General features: G+C 48.9%; 1 protein-coding gene across 1 annotated transcript; it reads left to right on the top strand.

The window, feature by feature from the left end:
* Positions 1 to 729: 729 nt before the first annotated feature.
* Positions 730 to 7,391, top strand: LOC144127905 (very long chain fatty acid elongase 7-like). Its single transcript, XM_077660889.1, has one exon. The coding sequence runs from the start codon at positions 795 to 797 to the stop codon at positions 1,668 to 1,670; it is 876 nt and encodes a 291-aa protein (XP_077517015.1). The 5' UTR covers positions 730 to 794; the 3' UTR covers positions 1,671 to 7,391.
* Positions 7,392 to 17,558: the final 10,167 nt, after the last annotated feature.

Below are 17,558 nucleotides of genomic sequence, written 5' to 3'. Positions count from 1 at the left end.
GTTGCAGTCGTCTTTTTTAAAAAACACAGAAACCATGGGCCGCGCTCCTTCCCGCGCAGAAAAGCAGTAACTTGCATTCATTTTATCATCGTTTTTTTTTCATATTCGCCCCGGCCCTGCATATCTATCCATCCGCAGCTCGCCACAAAAACAAAGGCTGCAGACGTCGCCGGCACGTTCCTCGTGATGCTATCAACGAAGCGCGCGCGCACTCTCAGGCTCCTACGTGCAGCCACCGCGGCAATCACTGCCCAAACCGGCGGGGCGCGAACAACGCGGCGAGCGCGCTCGTGCTCGCCGCGGCACTGCGGAGCGGACGAGGTGGGGAGAGACGCAAACAGAAAATGATACACAGGGCTCCGCAGCTCGCAAACGAAGCCGCCTATTGCCTCCGCAGGCACGGAGTATCGCTATCCGCGTCGTGAGCCGTGGAGGAAGAGAGAGTGGCCTCCTATAAAAAGGGCCGCAACGGTTCCTCCGCGGGTGACCCACTTCTCTCTTTATCGTCTATTGGGTGCGCAACACCCTCACCGCCGTCAGCCCTCGCCCACAATTCCGTTGTGTTTTCCGCGAGAAAGCAACCGTCTCCGGCTTAGTGTCGAAAAGAAGGAGCTATTTCCTTTGCCCTCGCCTTTTCACTTTCCCTTGCGTCGGCTACAACTCGGTCTCCCCTTCCCAGTGCTTATTTAAAAGTGAGCTCACGCGCAGAGCGGCCTTAGGAAGCGAACGGCTGCTCCGCCAAGCAGGCGTTGCTCGATTGCCGGTGCGGGTAACCGCTCAGCACAGACTGCCCGATGTCGGGCTTCGAGAAGATCTCCACCAGCGACTATGGCGAGTTCAGCTGGCTCAGCCGCCCACTCTACCCGCGCTCGGACCCGCGGACTCGTGACTGGTTCCTGCTGGGAAACCCCTTCTTCGTCACGCTGCTCGTGGGAGGATACCTGTACATCGTGTATCGTGCCGGGCCGCGATTCATGGCTAACCGCAAACCGTATGACCTACGCGGCGTCATCAAGGTGTACAACTTGGCTATGATTGTAGCCAACGTCGTCTTTGGTTACCACTTCTTGAAAAACTCGTACCTGGCGAACTACAGTTTGTTCTGCGAAGGGATGACCTACTCGACCAAACAAAACGCAATCAATATCCTCTGGTGGGGCTACTTCTATTTCTTCGTGCGCGTCGCTGACTTTATGGACACGTTCTTCTTCGTTCTGCGCAAGAAGTACCGGCAGATCACTCTCCAGCACACGCTGCACCACGCCCTAGTGGTGTCCAACGGCTGGCTTTGGTACACCCTGGGCGGAGACGGCCAGTCGCTGTTCGGGCTTTTGTTCAACATCAGCATCCACACAATCATGTACTTCTACTACTTCCTGGCGGCGTGCGGTCCAGAGTACCGCAAGTACCTCTGGTGGAAGAAGTACCTGACTCGGGCGCAAATCGCCCAGCACCTCATCATCATCGTGCACGGACTCATTCCGCTATTCTACGACTGCGGATACCCTCGATTCTTCATCTACCTGGGGCTTCCGCAGGGTCTGCTGGGACTGGCGCTCTTCATAAACTTCTATGTGCTGGCGTACAAGAGGCGACCGCGCAAGGGCGCCGTAGCTGGTCAAGAGACTAAAGAAATGACCAGTGATGCCTGCATGCTCAAAGAGGAGTAAGCGGCGGCGCAGCGACTTTGCAGCTAAGTGTGTTGTCAAACATCGAGTGCTGTTTGGAATGTCACCGTTTTGACATCATGCACTGTCTTTAGAGGCACTAATGCGCCACGCAAAAGGCCACTCCAATAACGCCGTCCCTCGGTTTGCGAACCAACCTCACGTTCAACTCAGGGGCGGGCCATTTGAAACTAATCGGTGCTGCACAGCGGAATGCAGTGCGCCTTCTCAGCCTCTACACGACCGCGCCAAAGACAGGAGCCTCGGCAGCATGAGCTGTGCTATTTACGCCTTTATCACCAGTCAAGCAGGAAAATTGTGTTGGGCTGCCGTGTGCTGTCTGTTCGAAATTGGAATACAGCGAGGGCACTGGTCTGGATGCATGGAATAGGCTTTCTTGAAGACAAGTTATTTGCCCCGGTATGCGTTCGCCCTCAACGCCGCATTTGAAAGAAGCTTTCACCGAAACAGTCTTGGAAATGAAATCGTAAAAACTGAAGGTTACTTACTATCAACTGCTCTGATGAATGGCTAGAAGTTAATACTTCTGTTACTAGTGGGCACGTTTCCAGTGAAATGCAACTTGTCTGCTGCTGCTACAAGCGTTCTGAGCAGCTGCAGTGACATCACTTACGTCAAACATGTACGTCATCAGTGTGCGCATTTTCTCAAGTATCAAGATGATTACACCACATGTTGGTGAGGGAGTCTGTGGGACTGCCTGACAAAAAGGGAATCGAAGCAAGCAAGAAATAGAAAACTGAAGTAACAAGCCCCTCTAACTGCATACCTTTCAGCGTCCTCTGTTTAGGCGTTTTGCAGAACGCCATCTTTAGAGCCGCTACGGTGTTTCTCCTTCCCTTTGTCGGAGCCCAAAAGCAACCGGTAGCGGGGAACTGCGCATAATACCCGTCCCCCCAGACACGTCTTTGTCCCATGCTCTAAGATGGATGCCACAAAGCAAGCCAGGAACAAGCGCCGACAACGAAGGAAGCAGAACAGCGGTGCACCGCAGCAGCAAGCCCCGTCCTGTGTGCAGAATTTTTCACGGACAAAGTGAAGAAGGCGTCTGTTCGCATGGGGGTCGTGGTAGTTTTCCGCTGATTCATTGCGACTGCGCGCCGCACTGATCGTCCCGAAAGAAGAAGAAGAAGGGGGCTACCGAAGCTTGGCAGGGTTGGGCGTCGTTCGCGGAATCGTGGATAAGTGCAGCTGCGTGTTCCGTGCCCCGCGGCCGTGTGTAGGCCGCTGCTTTCTTCGTTTTCCTGGAGGCCAGGCATGCCAGCTATAACGGTCAGTCTGCTCAGCGGTGGGCGCGCGCGAAAGCAGGCCGCACAGGCTTCGTGCGCTTCCCTATGAAGCCGGGCCGCTGCGTAGCACGTCGCTTCACCGCTTTCGCTTTGTCGGCTTGCGAAGCGGGCAAGGGACGGTGCTGAGGCCGATTGCCTTGCTTTCTCCGGCAGCAGCGGCCTCTGCAAGGCGACTTCGTAGTCTCAACTGCGTCGAACAATTTGCCGGCCAAACGTGGGGAACAGCGAGTTTGGACCATTATTTTAGGCAAGACTTGCAAAGTATATCAACGCCTGTTTAAAACGTAGCGTGTTCCAAGAATGCAGTGGTTAGAGAGGCAGTGAAGTAGACAACTTGAGGCGGAAATTTTCGTTCTGTTTTTAATTTGTGGAGACACGTGCATCATGCTTAGAGCCAGCTATAACACAACAGTCCTCAGGTCTGCATGGTTAACGAAGGAGATGCTTCGAGGTCGGACAGAGCTGCAAAATTTTGTCGCCTTTTTTAAGCAATTCTCGTAAAGTCTATCGAAATAACCTTATATTCAATGCACATTTCATGGAGATGCAACGTTTCCTGTGCCTTTTGTTCTGTAATTTACAAATTACCTGACTAATGGCTACCAGATATATAATCAACGTATAGGCCTGGTACCTTTTGATAGATTTTCATAGTACGAATAGGAATCACAATGCACGACAATTCTGCATAGATTGCATTTGTTTTTTTCATTTTCGCTTTCTTTAGTGTGACCATTCCCGCGACGCCCCAGTGTGCTTGCAGAATGCCCACCAGTGATTCGCAGTAGCTGTCTCTGTACTCTGCAGATCCCGCTTGTCCAGAACAGAGTGTGCGTCCTCATGAAGGAAGGGTAATGGCAAAGGCTGCCATATTGCTGCCGACAGCCATCAGGCGTTTTTTTTTTCCGGTAGCGACCTTCTAATCGCATTGTCCCCAGTATGGCTTCCAACGTATGCGATCGTCGTTCTGGGCAAGCGTGACCAACAGTTTCATTGGTGGAATGCCAGGCTTGAATACTGATAGAGTGTCTTGCATCAATATACTTGTAACGGCAGAAGAACCTGTCAAAGAAGTTCTCTCTTTCAGTAGTTATACATTCAGCAGGCAAGTGAGTTATCAGTGTTAGGACAGGTGAGCGTCGACCTAGCTGATCTCACTTTGGATCGCATAAAACCGTCAACTTAAACAACTAGGTATAAACAGTGTCCGTTGCAGTGCACATGCCTCAAGACATCTGGCTTGGTAATGTGGGCAGACTATGAAAGGGAGAGTGAGGACGACTTCATTCCGCAGTAAAATTTGGTTGTTCGGCCACTTATAACTTGCTCACGTGTGGTCAGTACTCAGAAATTTTGAGTTTTAAATGAATTATTTTTCTTGGCTCTCGGTTCCGACTTGATATATTGATTGTGGCGGCACCAAAATGATTATGGATTCTGTGTAATCACTGGCTGCTGGCGGTGCGCCCCAGCTTCAGCGTTGAGCAAGCAAAGAGGGCTTGACGTCGCCAAAGTTTTGTGGTGGCCCGTGGCTACGTTGCAACTGTGTTGTCTTTTCTAGCTCACAAAGCACTGTTTTCTGCTCTCTTTCTCAATGAAGCAGGCTAATTACACTGAAAATAAATAATTAACTGTTAGCACAAGGCACGTCCCTATGTGATGAAAGGCAAGTATTACTTCCGTGCACTGCGAGGACATTCCTCAACACGTCCTTGAGATAGCATCTCCTGTGCAAGCAGCCTCGTCGCAGGCAACTTAAATAGAAGCAGTTATGCGGAGGAAAGTTCATTCCGACGCGCGCTGCATTTGGTTCCTTGCCCATCACAAATTCGAAAATCGTTTTATATATTCCATCCCGTAATATTTCGGATTGCTGCAATGTTCGCGGCAGAGGGAAAACAATCCGCGTAGGAGACAAAAACACAACAAAGAATGTCCTTTCTCTGATCGCATGCTCCTGGCTCACGTAACATTCAAAACGTGCGTTCAGCTGGACCACTGGGCACACCAACGAATGGAACTGAAGCTGTGGGACGTCCTGTAATTAATGGGTTCTCGGTGGCTGTTACGGTTGCGTGTTTCTTCTATGGGAGAGAATTCTTTTGGTGCTCATTAAGCGATGAAAAGTATGGAAAAGAATATGTGGTGCTAATCATATGCAACGGGTGTTGGCTAGTCATGAGAGTACAATTGCGAATTACTAAGTGTAAATTTATTCCCTTCAGCTGGTGTCTTCAGCAAAATATCTTTTTTTTTGCTGTGCTTGACGAACAACAACCGACTGCAATAAAGAACTGCCGTTGAATTCACTCAATGATATGGTGCCATATTTCTTTCGGTTTATGACACCTTCCACAGGAGCTTAGATATGGTGCCCTTTTCTAATGACTGCAGGGTTTTGGCGCGAAGAAAAAGACACCTAAGCAATCATCTTCTCGCGCACAGAACACCTTTTTAGGGGTCGGTAGCTCGATGCCAGGCGCATATTCAAATTGGCATCGCACCATAATCTGGGGCTCCTGTTGTTTCTATTCGTACTTGTTGACGTTGGTGAATAACTTTTCTGGAGTTCGCACATTTCGCCATGCAAGTATCTGGGTGCAAGGAAGCCTATGTTAAGACCTTGCTGTAAACCTCGGTGATAAAAAGACATAGCCAAATAATTTCGAAGCCTCCAACTTCCAATGACAGGTGACCTGCCTTTTACAACCCCCAAATTTTTCCGCAAGAACAAAGCACCTGACACTGCTGCCTAGTGCCGCCCCTTCCTGTTCCAACAGCTCTTCTTCTGTCGCGTATAATAGTCAAAGCTGAAGCGTCAGCCGCGGAGCGTAGCAGCGTGCTAAGCCCCGCGGCGTCCTTTTTTTTTCAACAAGTGGAGTTTAAAGATAATCAGCTCATTCAGCATTGTGCTAAACTAAAGCCACCATATCATGTAACAAAATTGACATGAATTAAGTTCGATCCTGGTGTATTAGGACAATACTCGACGGACTATTCGCTCCCTCCTTGCTATTCGTAGGCACAGGACACACTTCCTGCATAGCCATCGCCAGGTATAGGTAAAAAAAAGACGTGATTCCCCACTTTATATCCGGCACTGCGACAGCGCATCCGTGCCAGGTTTGGGTTCCAGCTCAGCCTTCATTGCTTAAATGCCGGCTGTTGCTCTTCTACGTCAAGCGGTTGCAGCGTGGAGAAATCTGCAAGTCGGTGCACTTAGATACTTCTGAATACATGCCTAGTGCATGCCAGTTATCATCCAAGGCCAACCGCACCGACTGGCTGACAGTCCTCGTACAATGCCGCATACACAACTATCTTCTGAATGAGCAAGAGACGACCAACGTCGCGGTGGGCGCTGCCCGACTTACGCTGATGGCAAGCATCTTTCTAGAATTCCCCTTACACAAGAAACGCTCGCGCAATAACAAAAAAAAAACATACGCCACACGCAGCAAAAAATGACAAATAAATATTACTTGATATCAGAAGAAAAGAAGAAAAGGGAACACTGCATTTTATCATCCGCACTACGTTATTTTGCCTTTAGTGCTTCCTTTGCGTCCCTAAAGTTTATACACAAATTCACACGCATCTTTGCATTTTCGCACCTTTCGCTCGCTATAACGTGGCCATCAGTGTAGTTGGAACTCGCGCAAGAGGCCTGCAGTTTATTACAACCCGCATTTAGCCTCGGTGTCATCATGAGAAACAAATGGATAGAATTCTGCAGACCAGCTCAAGCACAACGCTCGGAAGTGACCGCTAGAACGGAAGCTATAGAAGAAGAAAAGAAAGAAGAGATGCAGCACGCACACAAACGCAGGACCGAAGCGCCCAGCCAGAGGGAAGTGTCGAGGGACAAAGCGGAGGAAAGCAGTTTCCGCCGACCGTGAAACACACGCCTCGGCTGTTGCGCAGGGCGGCCCCCAAGTCTGCGTGGCGTAGCGAGACGAGTGCTCCGCGGGGGACACGCAGAACCTCTTTCACTGCGTCGGGCGGGCGTGTCCTTGCGTAACAAGGGAGCTGAGCTGTGTCGAGAGCGTGGTTAAGTAACTGCAATGCTCCTTCCTGTGCGAGACGTGGTTACGCGAAGTCAAGAGCAATTTAGAAGCACTCCTTGGCACGTTGTGATAACAAAGTTGTCGCGTTATTATTGCATTTTTAATTCAGCATTTAATGAAAGTGTTATCATCTTGTGTTTCCGTATCTTGTAGTATAAATGTGTAACTTTTTTTACGGATGCGTGTTTGTTTCAGCTTCGCTGGTTATCTTATTATGTATTGTAATTTTCTTTTACGGCGATGATTATTGTTGAAAAGTGCTCATTGCGGGATGTGACTGGTAACATGTCGGCACACTGCTTCTGAGCAGTGTGTGTGGGGAGAGGGGATGAGGACCGTCACTGAGTCAGGCAATCATTGCATTTATGTCGGTCTCGTAGGCAAAAGTTATGTCTAAATAAAGCAATTCGACTTCGACCAAATAGGGCTCAAGAAACGTGGAAGATGCAGATTTTTTTTTTTGCACCGCATGTCCCACATGACACAACTGTTTTTTTCCTCCACTTGTGTTTCCTAGCACGCAAGTGCTAAGAGAAATGTTTGCGCAAAACAACCAAAGAAAAGCATAGAAACAAAGATGGTCCGAATGGACCGGCGCGGACCCAACTCGCTCTGCAGCTAAGAGTTACATATAAGCGCCGGTTGGCTGTGTGATGTTTTCCATCAGAACAAGCCGTTTTCGGCTGCTTTAGAGGGATAAAAGACGGGCACTTTGTGGCACGTTCCACCGGCGTCCTTAACTCTTTTTTTTTAGTGCACATATTCGAACCGTTAAATTTGAATGATGCCCCCTCTACACGATCTAGGCCGCTTGTGGACGACTAACGCGGACCATTATGCTGAAAAATAACTGTACTGGTGTATCCCAAACATAAGTACAGTTTAGGATACATTCGTCAGCAATATAATAGAGTGTTTCTGAACTTTCCACGAAACCTGCCAACGCGGAGCGATCACGGCAGGCATGGCGCCCAAGCGAGCGTCCTCGTCTCTTGCCGACCCTGCTCAGCAACGGCGGTATTCCACGAATCCGCAACACCCAGACTTGACTTTGAGGATGCAAGAGACAGTTTTGTGTGCAAAAATGACAGCCATTCCTCTGATTTAGTTCGGACAGAGATGACTGTTTCGTCTAGCCCGGACTATCGACACGTGCCCGTTTTTATAACGTTCGATTTCGCTGTTGCCGAGGGAAATCACTGCTTTTCGAGCCTCAGTAAAAGTACCAGGAATATTATGAATGATTCTATGTCACCAGCAGTGTAACGGATCGTGTTTTTTCTAAGACAACCCGCGGTCGTAATTGGCTCTGCACTGCAAAGTATTCTGAACGCTTTGAATGAGCAAGTGGTTGTTTTTTTTTTTTTTACTGATTTGAAAGTTTCTCATGAAGAGTTCTGTAACATTGAATACTCCTTTCTGACAGAGTACCGCACAAAACGCATATTGTAGATTTTTTGTTTGACAATTTTCTGACCAAAATATTTACTATACCTGTGAATTTTGTGCTACTCTTAAATTTTACCGATTAATGTTTCTTTTTTCTTCGTGACCAATACATATCTTGTCTTCTTTGTCATTAAAAAGGAATCTATATTAGACACAATGTGATTAGCAGTAGTAGACATGAATTTTTAGATGTCTGAGTGGATAATTTTTTTCGCACACCACATTGAACTTGCTTGTTTTCACGCGTTAAGTTAGGAAGGCTCGCGCTGCTCTTGAGAAGAACCAGGCCCTTGCGGGAGCCAGGGCGACAAGCAAAGCAGCGGCATTGAGTGCTAGCACTGACTACAAAGTTGATTCCTAAACCATTTTATTCACGCGCAAGGCACACAAGCCAGGAATACTCTTTCACACTGTAGAAAGCAAGAAGGTAACTGGACAGCCACTTGTTACTCAAAATTATTTAGCTCTGCTAAATAGATTGACTGTTGAGGCCCCTTTCCAAGATAATAGCTGTAATGCGTTATCTGCGCGGTTCACCTGCCCATCGGCTTGATCGTTTGTGGAGAAGTAGAAGGGGCATTTTACTCCGAGCCACAGGGCCGCTGCAAAGGTGCGCCGTTGCCGTTCGCGTCGCCGAAGGTCTTCAAAGAAAGTAACTACCTCTGATAAGAAGGCACAAAACGCCACTGCAGCGTGTCCACCTCTTCCAGCAACCACACTAAATCAAGGGAGCCCGGAGTCTGATAACACCTGCCCTAATGCTTCTGATATCATTTGACTACCCCTACCGAAGCCTTGCGCGGCCACTGGGTCAGTTACGATGCCTATAATGCAGTATCCAACGCCTACGACGACTCCAGACAATAGCCACGATCTGGGCTGTGGCCAAGATCATCAAGTAATTGAACTGCTCATGTCCTTCATGAATGTCATGCGCGCTCTGCTTTCCAGCCTGCGCACGCCAGCCGCACACAACGCACAGCAAGTACGTGGTGGTTTCTTGTGGCTCAGCCAGTTCTTTTGGCTTAGCTGCACTGCAGCCCTTCGGGCAGCAATTGAGTTCAGCAGTAAAGTACCTCCACATGAACCGCTGCGATTGCTGACAGCCTTTTGCGATCGAGACACCCGATGGGTTGTGTTCTGGAGCCCCTGGATCATCGCCTATTAACAGAGGATAAGATAGGACTGTTGCTGTAGCAGTCGACTGCTCTCAAGGCCTACTACACCATTCGTGAGAGCGACTGGCTTGAATGATGAACTATGACTGTGCTCCTCACCGCTTCTCCATTCCTTTTTTCAATCCCCTCATCCCTCCTCCCCAGTGCAGGGTAGCCAACCGGAACACCCTTCTGGTTCTTGTTGTTGTTGTTTCAAAAGCGGTAGCACATACCCACGGTGAGGGATTAGCCAGAGTTTGGTGAATCCTCACCTTCCTTCTTCCACTTTATCTCTCTTTCTCTCATGTTGTATGTCTTTCCTGCAATGAGGCCAGAGAAACAATAAGAATAAGTTTTGCTTTGAAAAAAAAAGGTAAACAACCTTCATCCTACACTAGTGTCGCGAATGGGTAACGCGTCCCCGACTGCCGAAGGGGAACGCTGTCGCGTGCAATTTCGAACAATACAACAATAGATCAGACAAAACAAAACGTAGCTGTAATTATAATTTAAAGGAAAAAAGCCGATACAAAACGACAACACGAAAAACACACACTCAACACGCATACAACACTACAGAATAAAGGAAGGAGTTCACCTGGTACTGAGTGTCCCAGGTGAAGCGGGGTGCATTACAGACAGGGCGGACGCGGGTTGATGCATAGTGCGACGCGTCGCTGGCGTTGCGTCAAAGGCAGCGGCGGAAGGGAGCCAGGTGGCAGTAGGAGCGGAGAGGAACACAGGAAGACGCCGGTGGATTCCCGTCAGCAGCCCCAGGAACTTAGCAGCAGCAGGAAAATCGTAGCCAGATCCCGTTGAAGGCGTCCCGAAACGCCGTAGGCTAAATGCAGGCTATCCAAAGAAGCCTCTCGGCAGCGCGGACCCACAGTGCATCGGCCGCCACGTCCAAACTTGAAAGTAACGCAGGAGGCTTGCGTCGGTTATCCAAGGCAGGCCCCCGCCAGCACGGACCCAACGTCCGACGGCTGCCACCTCAACGTTTTTATGACCTGATCTCCGCTGCGCTGTCTCTCTGCGCACCTCAGTTTTGGAAGGAAGGAAGGAAGGAAGGAAGGAAGGCCTCAGACGTTGCTGGCACATACCCACTACGGGGGAGTGGCCAAGACACAGGCGGTTAATTACTGGATACAGGAAATTTTTGACGGGAAAAGCAGTGGAAATAGTATGTAGTCTGATAGATTGGAAGAGGGAAGGAAAGGGGTCCAGTTAACTTGGAGATCGAAGACGGGACAATTGCTTAATGTGCATAATAGTACACAATGCCTGTAATGTTGCAATGTCTTACTGACAGAGATCAGGGAAAAGAAATTAGAATGGGAGTCGCTGCGTTTCTTGAAGAAAATTTTGCACAGCAGAGCGCACACTCCTGTCGCTTCGTCCAAGCAAAGAAGCGCCAATGGAAAGAACAACCGCGGAAGACACAGGCAAGCCCAGTTGATGAAATGGAATTTGCAAAAGACGCTTCCTCAAATGAGAAAAGCGGCGGCAGAACAGCAGGAAGTGATCTATTGTCTCAGGTTCGGCACAAAAAGGGCACAGTGGGGAAGCTGCCAGGCCAGATCTGTGAAGGTAGAAATTTAGAAGGGGAACCCGGCAACGCAAGCGCGTGAAAGAGACCTCTAGTCTGCGTGAGCGCCAGTCTTTGCTACTCCAAGGATGCAGAAGATGCTGATAGTCGGGAGACGATGTAAGAGCCGAGGCAGCAAATTCCTGAAATATTGTGTAGCTGCGAAACCTCACCGCAGCTGTATATGCACACGATGGTAGGACAGCAACAATTGGGCCACTGAGAGAGGCTCTTGCTAAGGAATCTGCAACCTCATTTAAGTGAAAGCCCATGTGACCTGGTACCCAAAGCAACCTTACCGAATTTAGATGCAGCGGAATCAGGAACTTAAAGAGGCGTAATGGCCGAGAGTCAGTGGGCGAGGATAAGGAAGAGCAAATGGACAGAGAGTCTGTCATAACCACGACCTGGGAAACGGTAGATTCTAATTTTCGTAAGGCTAAGATTACTGCTAATAATTCAGCCAGAAAAATTGGAGTGAAGTCAGGAAGACGGAGAGAAAAAGACCAATCCAGTGAAGGTGAAAAAATTCCCACACCTGCCTTTTCGCGATCCTGCGAGGCATCGGTAGCAATAAGAACATGAGAGGGAAAGGACCTTAGGTGGTCCTGCAATAGACCCTGAAGAAGCGGGAAGGGCTGCAGCTTTGCATTCAATGGGCAAATGTCATCGAATTCAATCTGGACAGATGAGGAGTTGTTATATATTTGGCGGACATCAGTGAAATGAATATTTATGCGATCAAGGAGGGACTGCACGTAACATATCTGCGGAGTATGAAATCGAGACCAGGCAGCACTAAAAAAGGCGGAAGGTTGACTAAGAAATATTATACTGGAAGCGTGAAGAGGGGAGTCGCACAATTTTAAAAATGTTTGAACTGTTAAAAGGCGAAACCTAGCTGATAACGAAGGCATTCGCGCCTCAAGGTGCAGAACAGCATTAGCGACATATTTTGGAAGCCCCAGACAAAGGCGCAACGCCTCACGCTCCAAAAGCACAAGAGGGCGAAGTTTATAGGCAGGAGCTCCTGAGAATAAAACACACCCGAACACCTCAGTTTTCTGACCAGTCAGCTCTCCGCTCCTCGTGCTCGCCGCGCTCTTTGTCGTCGTCGCCTCACGTGAACACACCATTCGCACGTGCACACGCGCAACGCTGGGCTGGCACGCGCACTGCTCCGGTGTCCGACGCACCACTGTCGACGCGCCGCGGTCACAAATCCTTCTAGGATCTGTTGTGCACCTCACTTATGCCCCCCCCACCGTTTCTAAATTTTTTTTTCATATAGAAACAACTGCCGTCGCTGCACACAGCACTAATGTTCAAACGGTAAACGGAAAAGTTAGACGCCGTTGAAGTCACCGACGGCAGTTTACAGAGTGACACATGGAGGTTCATAGTGGCGCACACAGAGAGAGCACGGGCCCAAACATTATACATCTGGCATAAAGGAAAATATAGAAATCTTAAAAATCATTGCGCAAACACTATGCACAAGTCTGTACCATAAAGGTTAAAATTTTGCACACCGAAAAACTCATAACCGGAAAACGAAGAGAATTAAACAACAACTCGTATAACCTCCTAAACTACGTTTTCACAGGTAACAATTGCAAACACACGGGATAGTAGCACTGCACATTGGGCATCATCCTCCGGCAATTTACAAACGACTCATATGATCGGAGCCTAAGTTTTCGAAGGCCTTTATGTACTCGACACGAAAGGTAGACTCTTGTAATGTTAAGCGTCAACGCAGTACCCTCTTGTTCAAGTGCTTTGCCTTTGTTAAATATTGCAAGGGTTGGTGGTCAGTCTGAATGATGAAGAACGTCCAGTACAAGAAGATGTGGAAATTCTCAACAGCCCAGACTATCGCCAAACACTCGCGTTCAATTGGTGAGTAGCGAGATTTGCGAGGTAACAACTGTCGGCTCGCTTACGATACCGGGTGGAGGACTCCATCATGCTCCTGCAGGAGAACTGCGCCCACACTGACCTCGGAAGCATCTGTGCGAAGGACGAACTGCTTCCTGAGAGTTGGAGAATTGGGCCGGAAAGTTAGTGCGTTCTTGAGCTCACTCAAAAGCGGCTTGCCGCTGTGTTGTCCAAGAATAAAGGTTGTGTTCATTTTTGTCTGTTAACTCCACGAGCTGTTGGACTTTGTCGGCATAGCCAGGGGCGAAATCGCAATAGTATCCGGCAAGCACTAAGGAACGTACTTGCTTCTTGGTCTTTGGAAGCTGCACGTTGGCAAGCTTTTCCGTCACCGTTTCCAATAGTCGGATGGTCCCTTCTCCAAGCTAGTGTCCAAGAAAATAGATGTTAGTGACTCCGATTTCACTTACGCCGGCCTCACGCACCCTGCTAAATAGCCAGCTTAAAGTCCAAATATGTTCTTCTCAGGTAGAGGTCGCTACGAGAACATTGTCGATGTAATGAAAGACATTGTCTATGCCTTGTAATAGAATATGCATCAGGCGCGTAAAGATAGTCGATGCTGTCTTAATGCAGAAGGGCATATAGGCGCACTGATAGTGACCGAATTGGGTAGAAAACGGTGTTTTTGGTCTCGAAGCTTTCTTCAAGGGTACTTGCCAGTAGCCTTTAGGAAGCTCAAATTTCGAAAAGTACACCTTGGTTCCAACCTCGGTAACTATTACGTCTGTTCTTAGAATGGGCTCTGCATAAGACACAAGAACACCATTGATGCGTCAAAAGTCGATGAAAGCCCGATAGGTGCTGTCTTTCTTTTCAATCGGAACGAGAGGGGAGTTGCGTGGAGATTTTGAACGCTCAATGAGCCCTAATTTGATCATCTCGTCTGTCTCCTTTTCGACCTCGTCCTTCATGGCAAAAGGAAACGGGTATTGCGGGGTATTCACGACTTCAGAATACGAGAGCCGGAGTTGACGCTCCACTAGATTAGTCTTCCCGAGAATCTCAGAAAAGATATCTGCATACGTGTCAATTAAGCTCCGAGTATCCTGCTGTGTGCCGTCATTGAGCTTCGTGGAGACCTGTACGGCTTAAATTCATTTACGTTTGTCCGTGCTAAGGGTAGGCAGGTGTTCTTCAGAGTCACCTTCTTCAATTACGACGAAACACGACGCCTGCACGGTTTCTCGGGACGCACGCTTTTCGCACCGTTTGTGCATATTGATGTGGAATAGCTTCTTAATGTCGTCCAGGTTGGTCCAATAATCCACGTCGGTCTTTTTGCCAGAAACCACGAACGCACCTTTCCACTGCATCAAGAGTTTATTCTGGCTATTCGGCAAACGAATGAAAGCACGATCTCCAACTCTTAAATGCCGCTTCTTGCTTTTCCTGTCATAGTATCTCTCCTGAGACTGTTGGGCATGCAATAAATTTTGATGTGCCGCTCTCACAGTTTGCTTGAGACGTTCTCATATCGTGAACGTAACCATATGTCGTCTTCGTGTCTTTTTCCAGCTCTTCCCTTGTCCAGAGCTATCTGAACACTGCGAGCAGTCCTCTCACATGTCTTCCAAATATCAACCCAAACGTACAAAACCCCAGAGTCGCCTGCGGCACCTCTCTGTTTGCAAACAGAAGCGGAGCGATATAATTATCCTATATTTTGGGCTGCCCCTGATTTAGTTTACGCAGCGTCTGCTTGATATGCCATCAAATTTCTCCCCCATCATATTGCACATTCGATAACAAGCGGTCGTGCTGAGATGTTTCACCGCCTAGAGGTCACTGAACTCTCTAATCATTTGTGAAGTGAAACAGGAGCCCTGGTCACAAAGGATCTCTCTCGGAAAACCTATTCGTGAAAATATCTTCACCAAACCTTATCCCACGGTTGCTGAATCTATCTTTGGCAGAGCCACGGCATCGGGATACCGCGTACCAAAATCGACGAGAGTGAGAATATATTCATTCGCTTTCGCCGATGTGGGCGACGACGGACCGATAATATTGACAGCGACCCGATCAAGTGTAGTGTCGAAAGAAAGGCATGCGCCCCAACGGAGCTTTCCCTACTTTACATTTCGACCACGTCCTTTTGGCCGGCATCGCATGAACTGACATACTTTTTATTCTCCTCTTGCACTCCTGGCCAGTAGAATTCTTCCAGAACTCGATCTATGGTCTTCTTAATGCCCTGATGCCCCGCCAACAGGCTATAGTGGGCAAGCTTTAACACCTGCGATCTGCAAGACTTGGCAAGTACTATCTGTTAAACCTCTCTGCCAGAGGCGAGATGATAGAGGCGGTACAGCAAACCTTTTTCGACAGAATCCGAGTGCGAAGTGCCGTGCTTGCCATGGAACCGCGTTCCTACTTTCACCCAACATGCCTTCAATGACCCATCCTGTCCTTGCTTTTTTTTTGTAGCATCTCCTTGGTGCATAACATTGGACCGACGATTGAAGCAGAATTTTCCCTACTTCGTCCGGAAACTTCCTTTGCAGCCAGCACCACTTCCGAGCCCCTGCCTTCGCCATTTTCACTGGAAACCTCGTCATTGTCTATGCCAGGACATAATTTAGCAGCGCCCTCCGATTTCTTGCAATTAATATCTGGATTTGACGGCTCACAAGATTCTGGTATATTTCCTATTATGACATCGCACAATGGTGTCTCCATGCATTTCACCAGGACCGTGCCAGTGAAATAAGTTGAAGCGACATGGACTTCTGCCTCGGGAACTTCCAGACTACTGCCGTCTTCAAGGAACACCGTAGACCTCGATCTGGTGAGAGCAGTGTCAGGAACTTGGGCCCTTCGCACAACCACCGTATTGGTCCCCGTGTCCCGTATAACACGTAAGAGTAAGCCTCGGAGCTCTCCCTCTAGAACAGGCATATGCCGTGCGTCTGCAGCCTATTACCGGACAAGTCCGATCACTACCTTATCCTCAGCTTGTTCAAGCCTATCTGCTGTTGTGGACACCGTTTCAGGCGCAACACACTTTGGTTGAACACAGCAGGCCGATTGCTTCTCGTTTTCATTCTTTCTTGAGCAGGAACTTACACCATGCTCTGTTTTTAGACAATAAACGCAATAAAGCTGTTTTGGCTTAGAGCGACAGTCAGCGGCCTTATGTCCAGGTCGGCTACAAATGAAGCACCTTCCTGACTGTTTATTTGATGGTATATCCTTCTCTTTCGGAATGCCCACCTCGAACGATTCTTTGAACGAAGACAAGTTTTTTTGCCGCTGGGCCTCTAGAAAGTTGTCTGCTGCCTCAGCCATTTTGTCCAGCGTCTTGCACTCTCTTTCTCGAACGAAAATCGCCAGATGACTATGGCAGTTCTTCTTGAACTGTTCGGCCAGCATAAAGTCACGTAGATCATTGTACGTGGGGCCGTTCCCGACATCTCGACTCATAGATCGAAAAGACCGAGCAGGCGTGCAGCGTTTTGCTTGCCTGTTTCTTTATCTAGCGGCTTACTCTCACGAAACCTTTCGCGATAACCCTTTGTTGCGAACCGAAAATGTTGGAGCAGGGCTTGCTTTTCTTTATCATAATTCATTGACTCTGTGGGAGACAATCGACCGCACACACAGAGAGCCTCCCCAGACAAAGACATACTCAGTGCTGTAGCGTATTTTTGTTTGGGCCAGCTGTGCTGTTCTGCGATACGCTCAAAACATTTGATGTATGAATTGACCCGCCGCGGTGGCTCAGTGGTTGGGGCGCTCGGCTACTGATCCGGAGTTTCCGGGTTTGGAACCCGGCGGCGGCGGCAGCGTTTCGATGGAGGTGAAACGCAAAAGCGCCCATGTGCAGTGCGATGTCAGCGCATGTTAAAGATCCTCAGGTGGTCGAAATTATTCCGGAGCCCTCCACTACGGTCCCTCTTTCTTCCTTTCTTCTCTCAGTCCCTCCTTCATCCCTTCGCTTACGGCGCGGTTCAGGTGTCCGCCGATATGTGAGACAGATACTGCGCCATTTCCTTTCCGAAAAGCCAATTTCTAATTCTTAATCCATTCAAGTCATCCCTGCAATCGTCGGAAGGCGGGATTAACTTGTGTGGGCTAACTTCCGCTTATGGCCCCGGTGCTGGTTCTCGATTACCCCCACCAGCTTCTGCGAGCCTTAATTGGAGCTGCAATCTATACGCTCTTCAGCCTCTGCTAGCGAATTTGCGTGCTCGCTTTCGGCTTCTGCTTTACGCTCCTCAGCCTCTGCTTGCGCCTTGGCGTGCTCCCGTTGGGCTTCTGCTTTACGCTCCTCACCCTCTGCTTGCGCGTTGGCATGCTCGCGTTCGGTTTCCGCTAGGGCCATGGCGTGCTCGCTTTCGGGTGCACGTTCAGCGCGTTCCTTCTCTTGCTCAGCG

The sequence above is a fragment of the Amblyomma americanum genome, chromosome 4 (genome assembly GCF_052857255.1).
Source record: "Amblyomma americanum isolate KBUSLIRL-KWMA chromosome 4, ASM5285725v1, whole genome shotgun sequence".
NCBI lineage: Eukaryota > Metazoa > Arthropoda > Arachnida > Ixodida > Ixodidae > Amblyomma > Amblyomma americanum.
Note: the sequence above shows the minus strand (reverse complement) of the source record. Positions and strands in the feature narration are given on the sequence as shown.

Coding starts and splice junctions, on each gene's coding strand:
- LOC144127905 (XM_077660889.1), top strand. CDS start 795: ATGTCGGGCTTCGAGAAGATCTCCACCAGCGACTATGGCGAGTTCAGC.